We start from the raw sequence: 18,766 nt of genomic DNA on the forward strand, positions 1-18,766 counted from the left end.
AGTCTGTAATTCCATATCTAATGTCCAGAATCTTAGCACTTTTATGCAGGCCATAAAGTAATTTAAATACCAATTTACATCAATTTAAAGAAACTTGAATTGAATGTCTATTAGATGCCAGGCTCTGTGCTAGGTTCTAGGGATAAAAAGAGAATGAAAACCCAGCCCCTCTCCTGTATTAGCACAGTCCAGTGGAGAAGGTGAACCAACAAAGAATTGCAATTTAGTACAAAAAAATGCTGCAATAAAAGATTTCCATCTCAGGAGACTAGGGGTCCAATGGGAGGGAGGACTGCCATTGCCTTGTTGAGAAGGCCCTTGAGCTAGATTTGTTTTTTTTTGTTTTTTTTTTTATGACGGAGTCTCACTCTGTCACCCAGGCTGGAGTGTAATGGTGCAATCGCGGCTCACTGCAAGCTCCACCTGCTGGGTTCACGCCATTCTCCTGCCTCAGCCTCCCAAGTAGCTAGGACTACAGGTGCCCACCACCACGCCCGACTAATTTTTTCTATTTTTAGTAGAGATGGGGTTTCACTGTGTTAGCCAGGATAGTCTCGAACTCATGACCTTGTGATCCGCCCACCTCAGCCTCCCAAAGTGCTGGGATTACAGGCATGAGCCACCGTGCCTGGCCGAACTAGATTTTAATGGAAAAATCGTTCCCTGGGTAGATGTAGGAAGGAAGAGTATAAAAGACTTATAATTCCAGCTGCTGTAACAGGTGACCCTCCACAACATAAGTTTATTTCCAGCTCATGCAAAGTATAGTATGGATGTTTCTGGCCAGTAGGTGATTTTCCACGGGTTTGTTTAAAATCCCCAGTTTCCTTCCCTCTTGTGGTTCCATGGCCCTCCTGGGACATCAGAGTCTTCTGCTGGACCCTGAATTAAGCAGGCAGAGGCAAGAGAGTGAGAGTGCAGGGTCATGTGGAAAGTTCGTACAGGTCAGGCTTGGAAGTAGAGTATAGCAGTACTCCCTTATCCGAGGTTTTGCTTTCTGTGGTTTCAGTTACCTGCAGTAAACTGTGGTCCAAAACTATTAATTGGAAAATTCCAAAAATAAACAATTCATAAGTTTTACATTGCATGCTGTTTTGAGTATTGTTATATTGATTGTGTCTTATTAGTTATTGTTGATCTCCTACTGTGCCTAATTTATAAATTAAACTTTATCATAGATACATATGTATGTATGTATGTATATATAGGAAAACCATCGTAAGCATAGGGTTTGGTACTATCCATTATTTCAGGCATCCACTTGGGGTCTTGGCATGTGTCTTGGCCTTATCTGCAGGGGGCTACTGTATATCATGTCTGTCCATCACTTCCACTGGCAGAACTTGGTTATAAAACTGACTTAACTGCAAAGGAGGCTGGGAAATGTGGTGTAGCTGAGTTTCCACAAACAAAACGAAATATATTTTGAAGAACACACAGCAGCCTCTGCCACAAAGGTCATCCTACAGGATTTTGTGCTGTGAAGAACTAGTTTTCTCTTGGGCCAGTCTAATGGAAGTGTAATGTTGACAATTGTCAAGGTTGAGTTTCTGACCAGGGACTATCTTTATCAAATTGTGGTTATTGGGAGAGAGCTCACCACATCCCTGGTTGATGCAAGAATCTCTAAGTAAGATAGTAGCTCAGATATTTAACAGGTTCTGAAATGTAAGAGGGAGCTGGGTGAAGAGGTTAAGAGTTCTCAAATCAATGGATGAAGGCCTCACCACTGTCCACGGCCTCTGTAACCCACAGGTCTGGGATATTGATGGAGAACTCAGGTCTATCCCATTTGAAAATGGACAATAATTGATTCTTATACTTAAAACCTGCTTTCTTTTCTCTCTGCAGTAACACTTTCAGCTGCTCCTCCCTCCTACTTCAGAGGATTCACACTAATTGCCCTCAAAGAGAACAGAGAGGGTGATAAGGAAGAAGACCATGCCGGGACCTTCCAGGTAAGACCCTGCCTGGGCTTATTCAGTGGCCCTCCCTGCCCTGGGAGGTAGAGGCTGGAGAGGTACAAGTGTCTCAGGTGGCTTCCCATGCAGTCCCTTGACCTTTGGCCAGCTGGGCCAGGTCCATTTGAAAGGGTCATCATAGAGCAAGCAACAAATGATGCACACCTATCTGAGCAAGGTTGGCCACTAGGCAGGCCTTGCTTTGTCTCAGCAGATCACAGGGCTCTTCTCTGGGCCCACAATGTCCTTCAGCAGCTAAGCGTGGGGAGAGCACTTGGAGCCCTGGCTAGGCCTGGCTGTTCGCCTGCACAGGCATTTTGTGATTGACTGGTTAACTCTCAAGTCTAAACGGAACAAGAGCTCGGGACCACCAGGTTGGAGGGATTTCAAAGCACAGGAGAAGGACTATTAAGGGAATGTAGAGATTGATTTATGGGGGAAGATTAAAAGAATTAAACATGCTTTACTTGGCCAAATGAACAGGGCCGAGTTTAAGAGGTGGTAATGGTCTTTAAATGTCAGTCCTCACAGAACACCCTCCTCAAGGGGAGGCTTACGTTTGACTCTGCATGAAAGGGCACAATAAGACAAAAGTGGGTCAAGAAAAGAAAGGGAATCGCACAGACAAGGACCTCGACAGTGAGTCATATTTCACTGTGGAATATTCTTCCAAGGGAAGTGGTAGGAACGTCATCCCCTTTCAGAGGTTTAGAAGAGAGTCGGCAAGTTGTCAGAACACATCCCAGAAGACTGGAGGGATCCTAGGAGGAGGCCTGGCCAAATTTGCTGTAATTAATTCTCATCTCAGATTTCCATTGTTCTGGAATTCATTTTTATCTTGCATTTGCAAACTAAGAAGAAAAAAACTCAAGAAGAATACTTATACCCATAGCTGGCTGCTGGTGACTCTGGTACAATTTGTGGGCTCCGTGGAGGACCCTGACGCAAATACCTCCCTTATCCAAAGGCGTCTTTCAATCCTTGTGGCCAGGTTGTGATTTTTAATCCTGTGATTTAAATTATTTTTCTGCTCTCTAGGATTCTAGGTTTTGGGCCTAGTGAGATTTAATTCCACACTCACTGTAATGTCCTTCTATGGCAAGGAACCTCTTGGCATGTATCTGAAAGGGTGACCCAATAATAATACTAGCAACAGCCAATATTTGTTGGGTACATACCATATGCCAGACACTATGCTAAGTGCTTTACTTAATCTTAGTTTATCCTGTCTTTGTTTAATTAGTTTATCTTTGTTTAATTCTCAAAACAACCCTAGTACATATGAACTATTATCCCCATTGTTGGTCCAGGAAATTGAAACTAGAGAGATTAAATCACTTGCTTAAGCTTGTTTAGTGCTTGTTTTAGTCCATTTTGTGTTTCTATAACGAAACACCTGACACTAGGTAATTTATAAACAACGGAAGTTTATTTTGCTCACTTGACATGAGACTGGGAAGTCTCACATCAAGGCGCCTGCATCTTATGAGGGCCTTCTTCCTGCATTATCCCATGGGGAAAGGCAGAAGGGTAAGAGAAGGTGAGAGCAAGAGGGGGCCGAACTCACCTTTATAACAAATCCACTCTCAAGATAACTAACCCACTCCCGTGATAACTACAATCCATTCACAAAGGTAGAGCCATCACGACTTCACCTCTTATTAGACCCTACCTCTCAACACTGTTGCACTGGGGATTAAGTTTCCAACACATAAACTTTGGGGGACACGTTCAAACCATAGCAGCACTGTTCTGGCTAAATTCGGTAAGTCGATAGTCCTCTCTGACTCACAGTTGTTTCTGCTCAGCTTAATCCTTGTTCTTGCAACTGATTGGTGAATACAGGGCCCTGCTGATAGTGGGCCGTGCATAAATATTTGCTCAATGAGTGGATGAACATTTGACTCTTTCTCGTAGTGTCCATACCTCAGTCCTATTTGGGACTGTTGTAGAACTCCTATCTATGTATGCATCCTCCCTCCTTTCTCCTCTTGGAGCTTCAGACATCCTCTCTTGTTACATAACAGTGGTTCTCAGAATGCAGTCTCAGGACCAGCAGCATCAGCAACACCCGGGAACTCGTTAGAAATGCAAAATCTCAACCCTATCCAGACTTACTGAATCAGAAACTCTGAGGGTGGGGCCCCCATAACCTGTGTTTTAACAAGCCTTCAGGGTGAATCTGGTGCATGCTTAGATTTGGGACCCATGATTCTAATGAGACATAGACCAGCCCATCTAATGGGACGTCCTCCATCATCACGTCAACACATCTGTCTGTTCCTATCTATCATTGTTTCCATCAGCCCTAAGAGGGATCATAGTGGGATAAGAATATGAAAATGCCTAGCATATGATAATGACAATAGCTAACACTTAAAAAGTGCTTGTGTGCCAGATACTGTTCTGAGTGGTTTACATTTGTTAACTGAGTTTATCCTCAGAGTGACATAATGAGGTAAGCATTATTATCCTATTTTCCACAGAAGAGAAACTTGAGGCAAAGAACAACTAAGTAAGTTTCCTAAGATACTTAGGAAAGTGATATCTAAGTGATAAAGCTGGGGTTCAAACCCCAGCAGTCTATCTCTGGGTACCTGCCTGTGACCACTGTGTATGCCATCTCTCAATATATACCTGTCAAATGAAAAAATAAGGGCCCACTATGACTTCTATGACAGTCTCTGTGCCAGGTGCTTTATATGTTAGCCTTTTTTTCCCCTTAATCTTGTAGCAACCTTGTGTGGTCAGTATTGTTATCTTCATTTTTCAGATGATGAAACTGAGTCCCCAAGGAGTTCAGTAAGTTCACCAAGACAGTCCAGCATCTCAAGGTCAAAACACTGTGCCACTGTGCCAGTTTCTTATTTCTCAAACAACCCTAGTACATATCTCCTCATCCCTGCCCTACCCTTGTGCCATCAAAATGCATACTCCACTTGGGTTCCAATTGTCTCAGAGATTTGGGGGAAGGAATCATAGCCCATGCCCCTCATCTTACCTCTCCTGCTCCTATGATATGTGGCCCCCATGCTGTCCCTTCCAAATCTATCATGAAAGTATTTTCTCTCGGGACCAAAGCTGTTATCTTTGAAGTCATTGATTTATTCAGCAGCATTCGTTGAGTGCCTGCTGGGTGCTAGGCACTGGGGATAGGGTGATGAAGAAAACAGAGATAGTCCTCATGAAGTCTAAGGAGTCTTCCTTGTCATCATCCCATAAACTGACCTCTGCTGCTGAAAGATGTGGCAGAAAGTCAACAAGTCATCCATTGAAACATAAGCAAACTATATATATATATATATTTATTTATAGTGATTTAACAAATAGATATAGCTTTTGTTTAACACCTTTACTGCAAATATGATGACTTTGAGGACTTAACAACAACCACAAAATTCTAATACTGATTCATCGATACATAATATTTAACATATTTGTTGGATACGTGTGATATTGTTATATATATAGAATGTGTAGTGATCAAGTCAAATATTTGAGGTATCCCATCACTTTGAATATTTATCATTTCTATGTGTTAAGAACAATTCAAATCCTCTCTTCTTGCTACTTTGAAATACACAATACATTGTTGTTAACTATAGTCACTATGAATATCCTTTTTTTTTTTTTAAGTTCTGGGTTACATGTGCAGAACGTGCAGTTTTGCTACATAGGTATACATGTGCCATGGTGGTTTGCTGCACCTATAAACCCGTCACCTACATTAGGTATTTCTCCTAATGTTATTCCTCCCCTAGTCCCCCACCCCCTCGACAGGCCCTGGTGTGTGATGTTCCCCTCCCTCTGTCCATATGTTCTCATTGTTCAACTCTCACTTATAGTGCGAACATGCGGTGTTTGGTTTACTGTTCTTGTGGTAGTTTGCTGAGAATGATGGTTTCCCCCCGACTTATGGCTGCATAGTATTCCATGGTGTATATGTGCCACATTTTCTTTTTCCCGTCTATTATTGATGGACATTTGGGTTGGTTCCAAGTCTTTGCTATTGTGAATAGTGCCACAGTAAATATGTGTGTATGTGACTTTAGAGTAGAATGATTTATAATCCTTTGGATGTATACCCAGTAATGGGATCACTGGGTCAAATGGTATTTCTAGTTCTAGATCCGTGAGGAATCACCACACTGTCTTCCACAATAGTTGAACTAATGTACTGTCCCACCAACAGTGTAAAAGTATTCCTATTTCTCTACATCCTCTCCAGCATCTGTTGTTTCCTGACTTTTTAATGATTGCCATTCTAACTGGTGTGAGATGGTATCTCATTGTGGTTTTGATTTGCATTTCTCTAATGACCAGTGATGTTCAGCATTTTTTTCATGTGTCTGTTGGCTGCATAAATGTCTTCTTTTGAGAAGTGTCTGTTCCTATCCTTTGCCCACTTTTTGATGGGGTTGTTTATTTTTTTTTTGTAAATTTGTTTATGTTCTTTGTAGATTCTGGATATAAGCCCTTTGTCAGATGGATAGATTGCAAAAATTTTCTCCCATTCTGTAGGTTGCCTGTTTACTCTGATGATAGTTTTTTTTTTGCTGTGCAGAAGCTCTTTAGTTTAATGAGATCCCATTTGTCAATTTTGACTTTTGTTTTTGGTGTTTTAGACATGAAGTCTTTGCCTATGCCTATGTCCTGAATGGTATTGCTCAGGTTTTCTTCTAGGATTTTTATGGTCCTAGGTCTGACGTTTAAGTTTCTGATCCATACTGAGCTGATTTTTGTATAAGGTGTAAGGAAGAGGTCCAGTTTCAGTTTTCTGCATAGAGCTAGCCAGTTTTCCCAACAACATTTATTAAATAGGGAATCTTTTCCCATTGCTTATTTGTGTCAGGTTTGTCAAAGATCAGATGGTTGTAGATATGTGGTGTTATTTCCAAAGCCTCTATTCTGTTGCATTGGTCTATATATCTGTTTGGTACCAGTATCATGCTGTTTTGGTACCAGTATCATGCTGTTTTGGTTACTGTAGCCTTGTAGTATAGTTTGAAGTCAGGTAGCATGACGCCTCCAGCATTGTTCTCCTTGCCCAGGATTGTCTTGGCTATTGCGGGCCCTATTTTGGTTCCATATGAAGTTTAAAGTAGTTTTTTCCAATTCTGTGAACAAAGTCAGTGATAGCTTGATGGGGATAGCATTGAATCTATAAATTACTTTGGGCAGTATGGCCATTTTCATGTTATTGACTCTTCCTATCCATGAGCATGGAATGTTTTCCCATTTGTTTGTGTCCTCTCTTTTGTCCTTGAACAGTAGTTTGTAGTTCTTGAAGAGGTCCTTCACATCCCTTATAAGTTCCTATTCCTAGGTATTTTATTCTCTTACTAGTAATTGTGAATGGGAGTTCACTCATGATTTGGCGTTCTGTTACTGGTGTATAGGAATGCTTGTGATTTTTACACATTGATTTTGTATCCTGAGACTTTGCTGAAGTTGCTTATCAGTTTAAGGAGATTTTTGGCTGAGACAATGGGGTTTTATAAATACACAAACATGTCATCTGCAAACAGAGACAATTTGACTTCCTCTCTTCCTATGTGAATACCCTTTATTTCTTTCTCTTTTCTGATTGCCCTGACCAGAACTTCCAATACTATGTTGAATAGGCGCGGAGAGAGAAAGCATCCTTGCCTGTGCCAGTTTTCAAAGGGAATGCTTCCAGTTTTTGCCCATTTACTATGATATTGGCTGTGGGTTTGCCATAAATAGCTCCTATTATTTTGAGATATGTTCCATCAATACCTAGTTTATTGAGAGTTTTTAGCATGAAGGGGTGTTGAATTTTATTGAAGGTCTTTTCTGTATCTATTGAGATAATCTTGTGTTTTTTGTCATTGGTTCTGTTTATGTGATGGATTATATTTATTGATTTGCATATGTTGAACCAGCCTTACATCCCAGGTATGAAGCTGGCTTGATCGTGGTGGATAAGCTTTTAGATGTGCTGCTGGGTTTGGTTTGCCAGTATTTTATTGAGGATTTTCACATCAATGTTCATCAGAGATGTTGGCCTGAAATGTTCTTTTTCTGTTGTGTCTCTGTCAGGTTTTGGTATCAGGATGATGCTGGCCTCATAAAATGAGTTAGGGAGGATTCTTTCTTTTTCTATTGTTTGGAATAGTTTCAGAAGGAATGGTACCAGCTCCCCTTTGTACCTCTGGAAGAATTCAGCTGTGAATCCGTCTGGTCCTGAACTTTTTTTGGTTGATAGGCTATTACTGCCTCAATTTCAGAACTTGTTATTGGTTTATTCAGGAATTCAGCTTCTTCCTGGTTTAGACTTGGGAGGGTTTATGTGTCCAGGAATTTATTCATTTCTTCTAGATTTTCTAGCTTATTTGCATAGAGGTGTTTATAGTATTCTCTGATGATAGGTTGTATTTCTGTGGGATCAGTAGTGTTATCCCCTATATCATTTTTTATTGCATCTATTTGATTCTACTCTCTTTTCTTGACTAGTCTGGCTAGCAGTCTATCTATTTTGTTGATCTTTTCAAACAGCCAGCTACTGGATTCGTTGATTTTATTTTTAAATTATTTGTTTATTTATTTATTTTTATTATACTTTAAGTTCCAGGGTACATGTGTACAATGTGCAGGTTTGTTACATATGTATACTTGTGCCGTGTTGGGTGCTGCACCCATCAACTCGTCATTTACATCAGGAATAACTCCCAATGCCATCCCTTCTCTCTCGCCTCTCCCCATAATAGGCCCCGGTGTGTGATGTTCCCCTTCCAGAGTCCAAGTGATCTCATTGTTCAATTCCTACCTATGAGTGAGAACATGCGGTGTTTGGTTTTCTGTTCTTGCGATAGTTTGCTGAGAATGATGGTTTCCAGCTGCATCCATGTCCCTACAAAGAACACGAACTCATCCTTTTTTATGGCTGCATAGTATTCCATGGTGTATACGTGCCACATTTTCTTAATCCAGTCTGTCACTGATGGACATTTGGGTTGATTCCAAGTCTTTGCTATTGTGAATAGTGCCGCAATAAACATACATGTGCATGTGTCTTTATAGCAGCATGATTTATAATCCTTTGGGTATATACCCAGTAATGGGATGGCTGGGTCATATGGCATTTCTAGTTCTAGATCCTTGAGGAATCGCCATACTGTTTTCCACAATGGTTGAACCAGTTTACAATCCCACCAACAGTGTAAAAGTGTTCCTATTTCTCCACATCCTCTCCAGCACCTGTTGTTTCCTGACTTTTTAATGATTGCCATTTAACTGGTGTGAGATGGTATCTCATTGTGGTTTTGATTTGCATTTCTCTGATGGCCAGTGCTGATGAGCATTTTTTCATGTGCCTGTTGGCTGTATGAATGTCTTTTGAGAAATGTCTATTCATATCCTTTGCCCACTTTTTGATGGGGTTGTTTGTTTTTTCTCGTAAATTTGTTTGAGTTCTTTGTAGGTTCTGGATATTAGCCCTTTGTCAGATGAGTAGATTGCAAAAATTTTCTCCCATTCTGTAGGTTGCCTGTTCATTCTGATGGTAGTTTCTTTTGCTGTGCAGAAGCTCTTTAGTTCAATTAGATCCCGTTTGTCAATTATGGCTTTTGTTGCTGTTGCTTTTGGTGTTTTAGACATGAAATCCTTGCCCATGCCTATGTCCTGAATGGTATTACCTAGGTTTTCTTCTAGGGTTTTAATGGTTTTAGGTCTAACATTTAAGTCTCTAATCCATCTTGAATTAATTTTCATATAAGGAGTAAGGAAAGGATCCAGTTTCAGCTTTCTACTTACGGCTAGCCAATTTTCCCAGCACCATTTATTAAATAGGGAATCGTTTCCCCATTTCTTGTTTTTCTCAGGTTTGTCAAAGATTAGATGGTTGTAGATGTGTGGTATTATTTCTGAGGGCTCTGTTCTGTTCCATTGGTCTATATCTCTGTTTTGGTACCAGTACCATGCTGTTTTGGTTACTGTAGCCTTGCAGTATAGTTTCAAGTCAGGTAGCGTGATGCCTCCAGCTTTGTTCTTTTGACTTAGGATTGTCTTGGCAATGCAGGGTCTTTTTTGGTTCCATATGAACTTTAAAGCAGTTTTTTTCCAATTCTGTGAAGAAAGTCATTGGTAGCTTAATGGGGATGGCATTGAATCTATAGATTACCTTGGGCAGTATGGCCATTTTCACGATATTGATTCTTCCTATCCATGAGCATGGTATGTACTTCCATTTGTTTGTGTCCTCTTTTATTTTACTGAGCAGTGGTTTGTAGTTCTCCTTGAAAAGGTCCTTTACATCCCTTGTGAGTTGGATTCCTAGGTATTTTATTCTCTTTGAAGCAATTGTGAATGGAAGTTCATTCATGATTTGGCTCTCTGTTTGTTACTGGTGTATAAGAATGCTTGTGATTTTTGCACATTGATTTTGTATCCTGAGACTTTGCTGAAGTTTCTTATCAGCTTAAGGAGATTTTGGGCTGAGATGATGGGTTTTCTAAATATACAATCATGTCATCTGCAAACAGGGACAATTTGACTTCTTCTTTTACTAACTGAACACCCTTTATTTCTTTCTCTTGCCTGATTGCCCAAGCCAGAACTTCCAACACTATATTGAATAGGAGTGGTGAGAGAGGGCATCCATGTCTTGTGCCAGTTTTCAAAGGGAATGCTTCCAGTTTTTGCCCATTCAGTATGATATCAGCTGTGGGTTTGTCATAAATAGTTCTTAGTATTTTGAGATATGTTCCATCAATACCGAATTTATTGAGAGTTTTTAGCATGAAGGGCTGTTGAATTTTGTCAAAGGCCTTTTCTGCATCTATTGAGATAACCATATGGTTTTTGTCTTTGGTTCTGTTTATATGCTGGATTACGTTTATTGATTTGTGTATATTGAACCAGCCTTGCATCCCAGGGATGAAGCCCACTTGATCATGGTGGATAAGCTTTTTGATGTGCTGCTGGATTCGGTTTGCCAGTAGTTTATTGAGGATTTTTGCATGGATGTTCATCAGGGATATTGGTCTAAAATTCTCTTTTTTTGTGTATCTCTGCCATGCTTTGGTATCAGGATGATGTTGGCCTCATAAAATGAGTTAGGGAGGATTCCCTCTTTATCTATTGATTGGAATACTTTCAGAAGGAATGGTACCAGCTCCTCCTTGTACCTCTGGTAGAATTCGGCTGTGAATGGATCTGGTCCTGGACTTCTTTTGGTTGGTAGGCTATTAATTATTGCCTCAATTTCAGAGCCTGCTATTGGTCTATTCAGGGATTCAACTTCTTCCTGGTTTAGTCTTGGGAGAGTGTAAATATCCAGGAAATTATCCATTTCTTCTAGGTTTTCTAGTTTATTTGCATAGAGGTGTTTATAGTATTCTCTGATGGTAGTTTGTATTTCTGTGGGGTCCGTGGTGATATCCCCTTTATTATTTTTTTATTGCATCTATTTGATTCTTCTCTCTTTTCTTCTTTATTGGTCTTGCTAGTGGTCTATCAATTTTATTGATCTTTTCAAAAAACCATCACCTGGATTCATTGGTTTTTTTGGAGGGTTTTATGTGTCTCTATCTTCTTCAGTTCTGCTCTGATCTTAGTTATTTCTTGCCTTCTGCTAGCTTTTGAATGTGTTTGCTCTTGCCTCTCTAGTTCTTTTAATTGTGATGTTAGGGTGTCGATTTTAGATCTTTCCAGCTTTCTCTTGTGGGCATTTAGTGCTATAAATTTCCCTCTACACACGGCTTTAAATGTGTCCTGGAGATTCTGGTATGTTGTATCTTTGTTCTCATTGGTTTCAAAGAACATCTTTATTTCTGCCTTCATTTCATTATGTACCCAGTAGTCATTCAGGAGCAGGTTGTTCAGTTTCCATGTAGTTGAGCAGTTTTGATTGAGTTTCTTAGTCCTGAGTTCTAGTTTGATTGCACTGTGGTCTGAGAGACAGTTTGTTATAATTTCTGTTCTTGTACATTTGCTGAGGAGTGCTTTACTTCCAACTATGTGATCAATTTTGGAATAAGTGCAATGTGGTGCTGAGAAGAATGTATATTCTGTTGATTTGGGGTAGAGAGTTCTGTAGATGTCTATTAAGTCCGCTTTGTGCAGAGTTGAGTTCAATTCCTGGATATCCTTGTTAACTTTCTGTCTCGTTGATCTGTCTAATGTTGACAGTGGAGTGTTGAAGTCTCCCATTATTATTGTATGGGAGTCTAAGTCTCTTTGTAAGTCTCTAAGGACTTGCTTTATGAATCTGGGTGCTGCTGTATTGGGTGCATATATATTTAGGATAGTTAGCTCTTCCTGTTGAATTGATCCCTTTACCATTATGTAATGGTCTTCTTTGTCTCTTTTGATCTTTGATGGTTTAAAGTCTGTTTTATCAGAGACTAAGATTGCAACCCCTGCTTTTTTTTGTTCTCCATTTGCTTGGTAGATCTTCCTCCATCCCTTTATTTTGAGCCTATGTGTGTCTCTGCATGTGAGATGAGTCTCCTGAATACAGCAGACTGATGGGCCTTGACTCTTTATCCAATTTGGCAGCCTGTGTCTTTTAATTGGACCATTTAGTCCATTTACATTTAAGGTTAACATTGTTATGTGTGAACTTGATCCTGTCGTTGTGATATTAGCAGGTTATTTTGCTCGTTAGTTGATGCAGTTTCTTCCTAGCATCAGTGGTCTTTACATTTTGGCATGTTTTTGCAATGGCTGGTACCGGTTGTTCCTTTCCATGTTTAGTGCTTCCTTCAGGATCTCTTGTAGGGCAGGCCTGGTGGTGACAAAATCTCTAAGCCTTTGCTTATCTGTAAAGGATTTTATTTCTCCTTCACTGATGAAACTTAGTTTGGCAGGATATGAAATTCTGGGTTGAAAATTCTTTTCTTTAAGAATGTTGAATATTGGCCCCCACTCTCCTCCAGCTTGTAGAGTTTTTGAAGAGAGATCTGCTGTTAGTCTAATGGGGTTCCCTTTGTGGGTAACCTGACCCTTCTCTCTGGCTGCCCTTAACATTTTTTCCTTCATTTCAACTTTGGTGAATGTGACAATTATGTGTCTTGGAGTTGCTCTTCTTAAGGAGTATCTTTGTGGCGTTCTCTGTATTTCCTGAATTTGAATGTTGGCCTGCCCTACTAGGTTGGGGAAGTTCTCCTGGATGATATCCTGAAGAGTGTTTTCCAACTTGGTTCCATTTTCCCCCTCACTTTCAGGCACCCCAATCAGACGTAGATTTGGTTTTTTCACATAATCCCATATTTCTTGGAGGCTTTGTTCATTTCTTTTTCCTTTTTTTTCTCTAGACTTCCCTTCTCGCTTCATTTCATTCATTTGATCTTCAATCATTGATACTCTTTCTTCCAGTTGATCGAGTCAGTTACTGAAGCTTGTGCATTTGTCACATATTTCTCGTGTCATGGTTTTTATGTCTGTCAGTTCATTTATGGCCTTCTCTGCTTTGATTATTCTAGTTATCCATTCTTCCATTCATTTTTCAAGATTTTTAGTTTCTTTGTGCTGGTTACGTAGTTCCTCCTTTAGCTCTGAGAAGTTTGATCGACTGAAGCCTTCTTCTCTCAACTTGTCAAAGTCATTCTCCGTCCAGCTTTGATCCGTTGCTGGTGATGAGCTGCGTTCCTTTGGAGGGGGAGATGCGCTCTGATTTTTGAATTTTTTGAATTTCCAGTTTTTCTGCCTTGCTTTTTCCCCATCTTTGTGGTTTTATCTGCCTTTGGTCTTTGATGCTGGTGACGTACTGATAAGAGTTTTGGCGTGGGTATCCTTTCTGTTTGTTAGTTTTCCTTCTAACAGTCAGGACCCTCAGCTGTAGGTCTGTTGGAGATTGCTTGAGGTCCACTCCAGACCCTGTTTGCCTAGGTATCAGCAGCAAAGCCTGCAGAAGATAGAATATTGCTGAACAGCGAGTGCTGCTGTCTGATTGTTGCTCTGGAAGCTTCGTCTCAGGGGTGTACCCCGCCGTGTGATGTATGAGGTGTCGGTCTGCACCTAGTGGGGGATGTCCCCCAGTTAGGCTACTCAGGGGTCAGGGACCCACTCTAGCAGGCAGACTGTCTGTTCTCAGATCTCAAACTCCGTGTTGGGAGATCCACTGCTCTCTTCAAAGCTGTCAGACAGGGTCATTAACATCTGCAGAGGTTTCTGCTGCTTTTTTTTTTTTTTTTTTTTTTTTTTTTTTTTTTTTTTTTTTTGCTATGCCCTGTCCCCAGAGGTGGAGTCTACAGAGACAGGCAGGCCTCCTTGAGCTGTGGTGGGCTCCACACAGTTTGAGCTTCCCAGAGGTTTTGTTTACCTACTGAAGTCTCAGCAATGGCGGGCGCCCCTCCCCCAGCCTCACTGCTGCCTTGCAGTTAGATCTCAGACTGCTGTGCTAGCAATGAGGGAGGCTTCATGGGCGTGGGACCCTCCGGGCCAGATGTGGGATATAATCTCCTGATGTGTCATTTGCTAAGACCCTTGGTAAAGCGCAGTATTAGGGTGGGAATTACCCAATTTTCCAGGTGTTGTGTGTCTCAGTTTCTAAAGGGATTCCCTTCCCCCTTGGGCTTCCCAGGTGAGGCAATGCCTCGCCCTGCTTCAGCTCTCGCTGGTCGGGTGCACCAGCTGACCAGCAGCAATTGTCTGGCACTCCCCAGTGAGATGAACCCAGTACCTCAATTGAAAATGCAGAAATCACCCGTCTTCTGTGTCACTCACGCTTTGAGCTGGAGGCTGGAGCTGTTCCTATTCAGCCATCTTGCTCGCACCCCTTGTTGAATTTTTGAAGGGTTTTTTTTTGTGTCTCTATCTCCAGTTCTGCTTTGATCTTAGTTATTTCTTGTCTTCTGCTAGTTTTTGAATTTGTTTGCTGTTGCTTCTCTAGTTCTTTTAATTTTGATGTTAGGGTGTCAATTTTAGATCTTTCCTGCTTTCTCTTGTGGGCATTTAGTGCTATAAATTTCCCTCTACACACTGCTTTAAATGTGTCCCAGAGATTCTGGTATGTTGTGTCTTCATTCTCATTGGTTTCAAAGAACATCTCTTTTTCTGCCTTAATTTTGTTATTTACCCCGTAGTCATTTAGGAACAGGTTGTTCAGTTTCCATGTAGTTGTGCGGTTTTGAGGGAGTTTCTTAATCCTGAGCTCTAGTTTGATTGCACCATGGTCTGAGAGACAGTTTGTTATGATTTCTGTTCTTTTGCATTTGTTGAGGAGTGTTTTACTTCCAATTATATAGTCAATTTTAGAGTAAGTGTGATGAGGTGCTGAGAAGAATGTATATTCTGCTGATTTGGGGTGGAGAGTTCTGTAGATGTCTATTATGTCTGCTTGGTTCAGAGCTGAGCTCAAGTCCTGAATATCCTTGTTAATTTTCAATCTCGTTGATCTGTCTAATATTGACAGTGGGGTGTTAAACTCTCCCACTATTACTGTGTGGGAGTGTAAGTCTCTTTGTAGGTTTCTAAGAACTTGCTTTATGAATCTGGGTGTTCCTGTATTGAGTGCATGTATATTTAGGAAAGTTAGCTCTTCTTGCTGCATTTATCCCTTTACCATTATGTAATGGTCTTCTTTGTGTCTTTTGATCTTTGTTGGTTTAAAATCTGTTTTATCAGGCATTAGGATTACAACTCATGCTGTTTTTTTTGTTTCTTTTTTGCCTTCCATTTGTTTGGTAAATATTCCTCCATCCCTTTATTTTGAGCCTATGTATGTCTTTGTGTGTGAGATGGGTCTCCTGAATACAGCACACTGATGGGTCTTGACCCTTTATCTAATTTGTCAGTCTGTGTCTTTTAATTGGGGCATTTAGCCCATTTACATTTAAGGTTAATATTGTTATGTGTGAATTTCATCCTGTCATTATGATGCTAGCTGGTTGTTTTGCCCGTCAGTTGATGCAGTTTCTTCATAGTGTCGATGTTCTTTGCCATTTGGCATATTTTTGCAGTGGCTGGTACCGGTTGTTCCTTTCCATGTTTAGTGCTTCCTTGGGGAGCTCTTGTAAGGCAGGACTGGTGGTGACAAAATCTCTCAGCATTTGTTTGTCTGTAAAGGATTTTATTTCTCCTTTGCTTATGAAGCTTACTTTGGCTGGATATGAAATTCTGGGTTGAAATTCTTTTGTTTAAGAATGTTGAATATTGGCCCCCACTCTCTTCTGGCTTGTAGGGTTTCTGCAGAGAGAAATGCTATTAATCTAATGGGTTTCCCTCTGTGGGTAACCTGACCTTTCTGTCTGCCCTTAACATTTTTTCCTTCATTTCGACCTTCATGAATCTGACAATTATGTGTCTTGGGTTGCTCTTCTTGAGGAGTATCTTTATGGTGTTCTCTGTATTTCCTGAATTTCAATGTTGGCCTGTCTTGCTAGGTTGGGGAAGTTCTCCTGGATAATATCCTTAGGAGTGTTTTCCAACTTTGTTCCATTCTCCTTGTCACTTTCAGGTACACCAATCATATGTAGATTTGTTGAAAAGAAAAGGTCTTTTCACATAGCCCCATATTTCTTGGAGGCTTTGTTCATTCATTTTTATTCTTTTTTTTCTCTGATCTTGTCTGCTCTCTTTATTTCATTAAGTTGATCTTTAATCACGGATATCCTTTCTTCCACTTGATCGATTTGGCTATTGAAACTTGTGAATGCTTCAGGAAGTTCTTGTGCTGTGTTTTTAGTTCTCATGCTGTGTTTTTCAGCTCCATCAGGTCATTTATGTTCTTCTCTACGCTGGTTATTCTAGTTACCAATTCGTCTAACCTTTTTTCAAGGTTCTTAGCTTCCTTGTATTGGGTTAGAACACGCTCCTTTAGCTCGGAGGAGTTTGTTATTACACACCTTCTGAAGCCTACTTCTGTCAATTCATCAAACTCATTCGCCATCCAGTTTTGTTCCTTGCTGGAGAGGAGTTGTGATCCTTTGTAGGAGAAGCAGCATTCTGGTTTTTGGAATTTTCAGCCTTTTTTTGCTGGTTTATCCCCATCTTTGTGGATTTATCTACCTTTGGTCTTTGATGTTGGTGAACTTCGGGTGGGGTCTTTGAGTGGACGTGCTATTCCTTTCTGTTTGTTAGTTTTCCTTCTGACAGTCAGGCCCCTCTGCTGCCGGTCTGCTGGAGTTGACTGGAGGTCCACTCCCAACACTGTTTGCCTGGGTATCACCAGTGGAGACTGCAGAACGCAAAGATTGCTGCCTGATCATTCCTTTGGAAGCTTCTTCCTAGGGGGACACCTGCCAGATGCCAGCCAGAGCTCTCGTATATGAGGTGTCTGTCAGCCCCTACAAGGAGGTATCTCCCAGTCAGAATACACAGGGGTCAGGACCAACTTGAGGAGGCAGTCTGACCCTTAGCAGAGCTCGAATGCTGTGCTGGGAGGTCCCCTGCTCTCTTCAGAGCCATCAGACAGGGCCGTTTAAGTCTGCTGAAGCTGTGCCCATAGCTACCCCTTTCCCCAGGTGATCTGTCCCAGGGAGATGGGGTTTTTATCCATAAGTCCCTGACTGGGGCTACTGACTTTTTTTCAGAGATGTCCTGCCCAGAGAAGAAAAATCTGGCAGTCTGGCCACAGCAGCCTTGCGGAGCTGCAGTGGGCTCCGCCTAGTTGGAATTTCCCAGTGGCTTTGTTTACACTGTGAGCATACAACTGCCTACTCAAGCCTCAGCAATGGTGGATGCCTCTCCCTCCACCAAGCTCCAGCATCCCGGATGCATCTCAGACTGGTGCTGTGCTGGCAGCGAGAATTTCAAGCTAGTGGATCTTAGTTTGCTGGGCTCCATGGGGGTGGGACCTGCCCTGCCGAGCCAGACCACTTGGCTCCCTGGCTTCAGCACCCCTTTCCAGGGGAGTGAATGGTTCTGTCTTGCTGCTGTTCCAGGCGCCACTGGGGTATGAAAGAAAAGAACTCCTGCAGCTAGTTCGGCATCTGCTGAAATGGTCACCAGTTTTGTGCTTGAAACCCAGGGCCCTGGAGGGAATCTCCTGGTTTGTGGGCTGTGAAAACCCCTGGGACAAGCGCAGTATCTGTGACATAGTTCCTCCGGCTCAGTCCCTCACAGCTTCCCTTGCATAGGGGAGAAAATTCCCTGACCCCTTGCTCTTCCTGGGTGAGGTGACACTCCACCCTGCTTCGGCTTGCCCTCTGTGGGTGTGCCCACTGTCCTGCCAGTTCCAGTGAGATGAACCAGGTACTTCAGTTGGAAATGCAGAAATCACCTGCCTTCTGTGTGGGTCTCACTGGGAGCTATAGACCAGAGCTGTTCCTATTCAGCCTTCTTGCCAGCCTCCCCTAAATATTCTTTAAATTTGGTTAAAGATTACATTTGTAGCTCTAAAAGTGACTTTGGGAGAGGGTTACTTTGTTTCTTTATGAGTTAATCCTTACACAGAGAACACAGACTCACAAAATACAAATACAACAAAAGCAAGTTTTAATGCCGTCTTTGCGCCTCCTTAGACTTAGTGGCGAGGAAGAGTAAGAGTTACAGCTCTCACCTCTCCAAAGAAGGCCAAGGAGAAGGAGGTGAGGCTACCTGCTCTGGCCCCAACAGCAGATTCCAGCACAGCAGCATTGGCACACACTAGATATCAGAAGACACAGGGCCTGTCTTTGATGAGATAGCTGATTTGGTGAAAGTGGCAAGGAACTCAGGGACTCAACTGCCTGTACAAAAGTAACCCACCTATCCTTAAAAATTGTAAATCCCAAAAACTGCTCCCTGGAATGCTGTGGCCCAGCCAGCTGCCCAGCTCCCTCTCTTGCCTCCTTCAGGTTTCTGCTCAGTGGTCCCTTTCCAGGGAGGCCTGCCCTGATCATCCTATATAGGCACTTCAT

At 41.7% G+C, this 18,766-nt stretch overlaps 1 protein-coding gene across 1 annotated transcript in view; it reads left to right on the forward strand.

Moving 5' to 3' along the window:
• The window catches only part of SPON1 (spondin 1), a 309,576-nt gene that overhangs the window by 18,672 nt on the left and 272,138 nt on the right, over positions 1–18,766 (forward strand). Inside the window, exon 2 of the mRNA XM_010388387.2 lies at positions 1,852–1,958. Within this exon, the coding sequence (XP_010386689.1) occupies positions 1,852–1,958 (107 nt within the window). The remainder of the gene's footprint in view (positions 1–1,851; positions 1,959–18,766) is intronic.

Source organism: Rhinopithecus roxellana, chromosome 15, assembly GCF_007565055.1.
Source record: "Rhinopithecus roxellana isolate Shanxi Qingling chromosome 15, ASM756505v1, whole genome shotgun sequence".
Classification (NCBI taxonomy): domain Eukaryota; kingdom Metazoa; phylum Chordata; class Mammalia; order Primates; family Cercopithecidae; genus Rhinopithecus; species Rhinopithecus roxellana.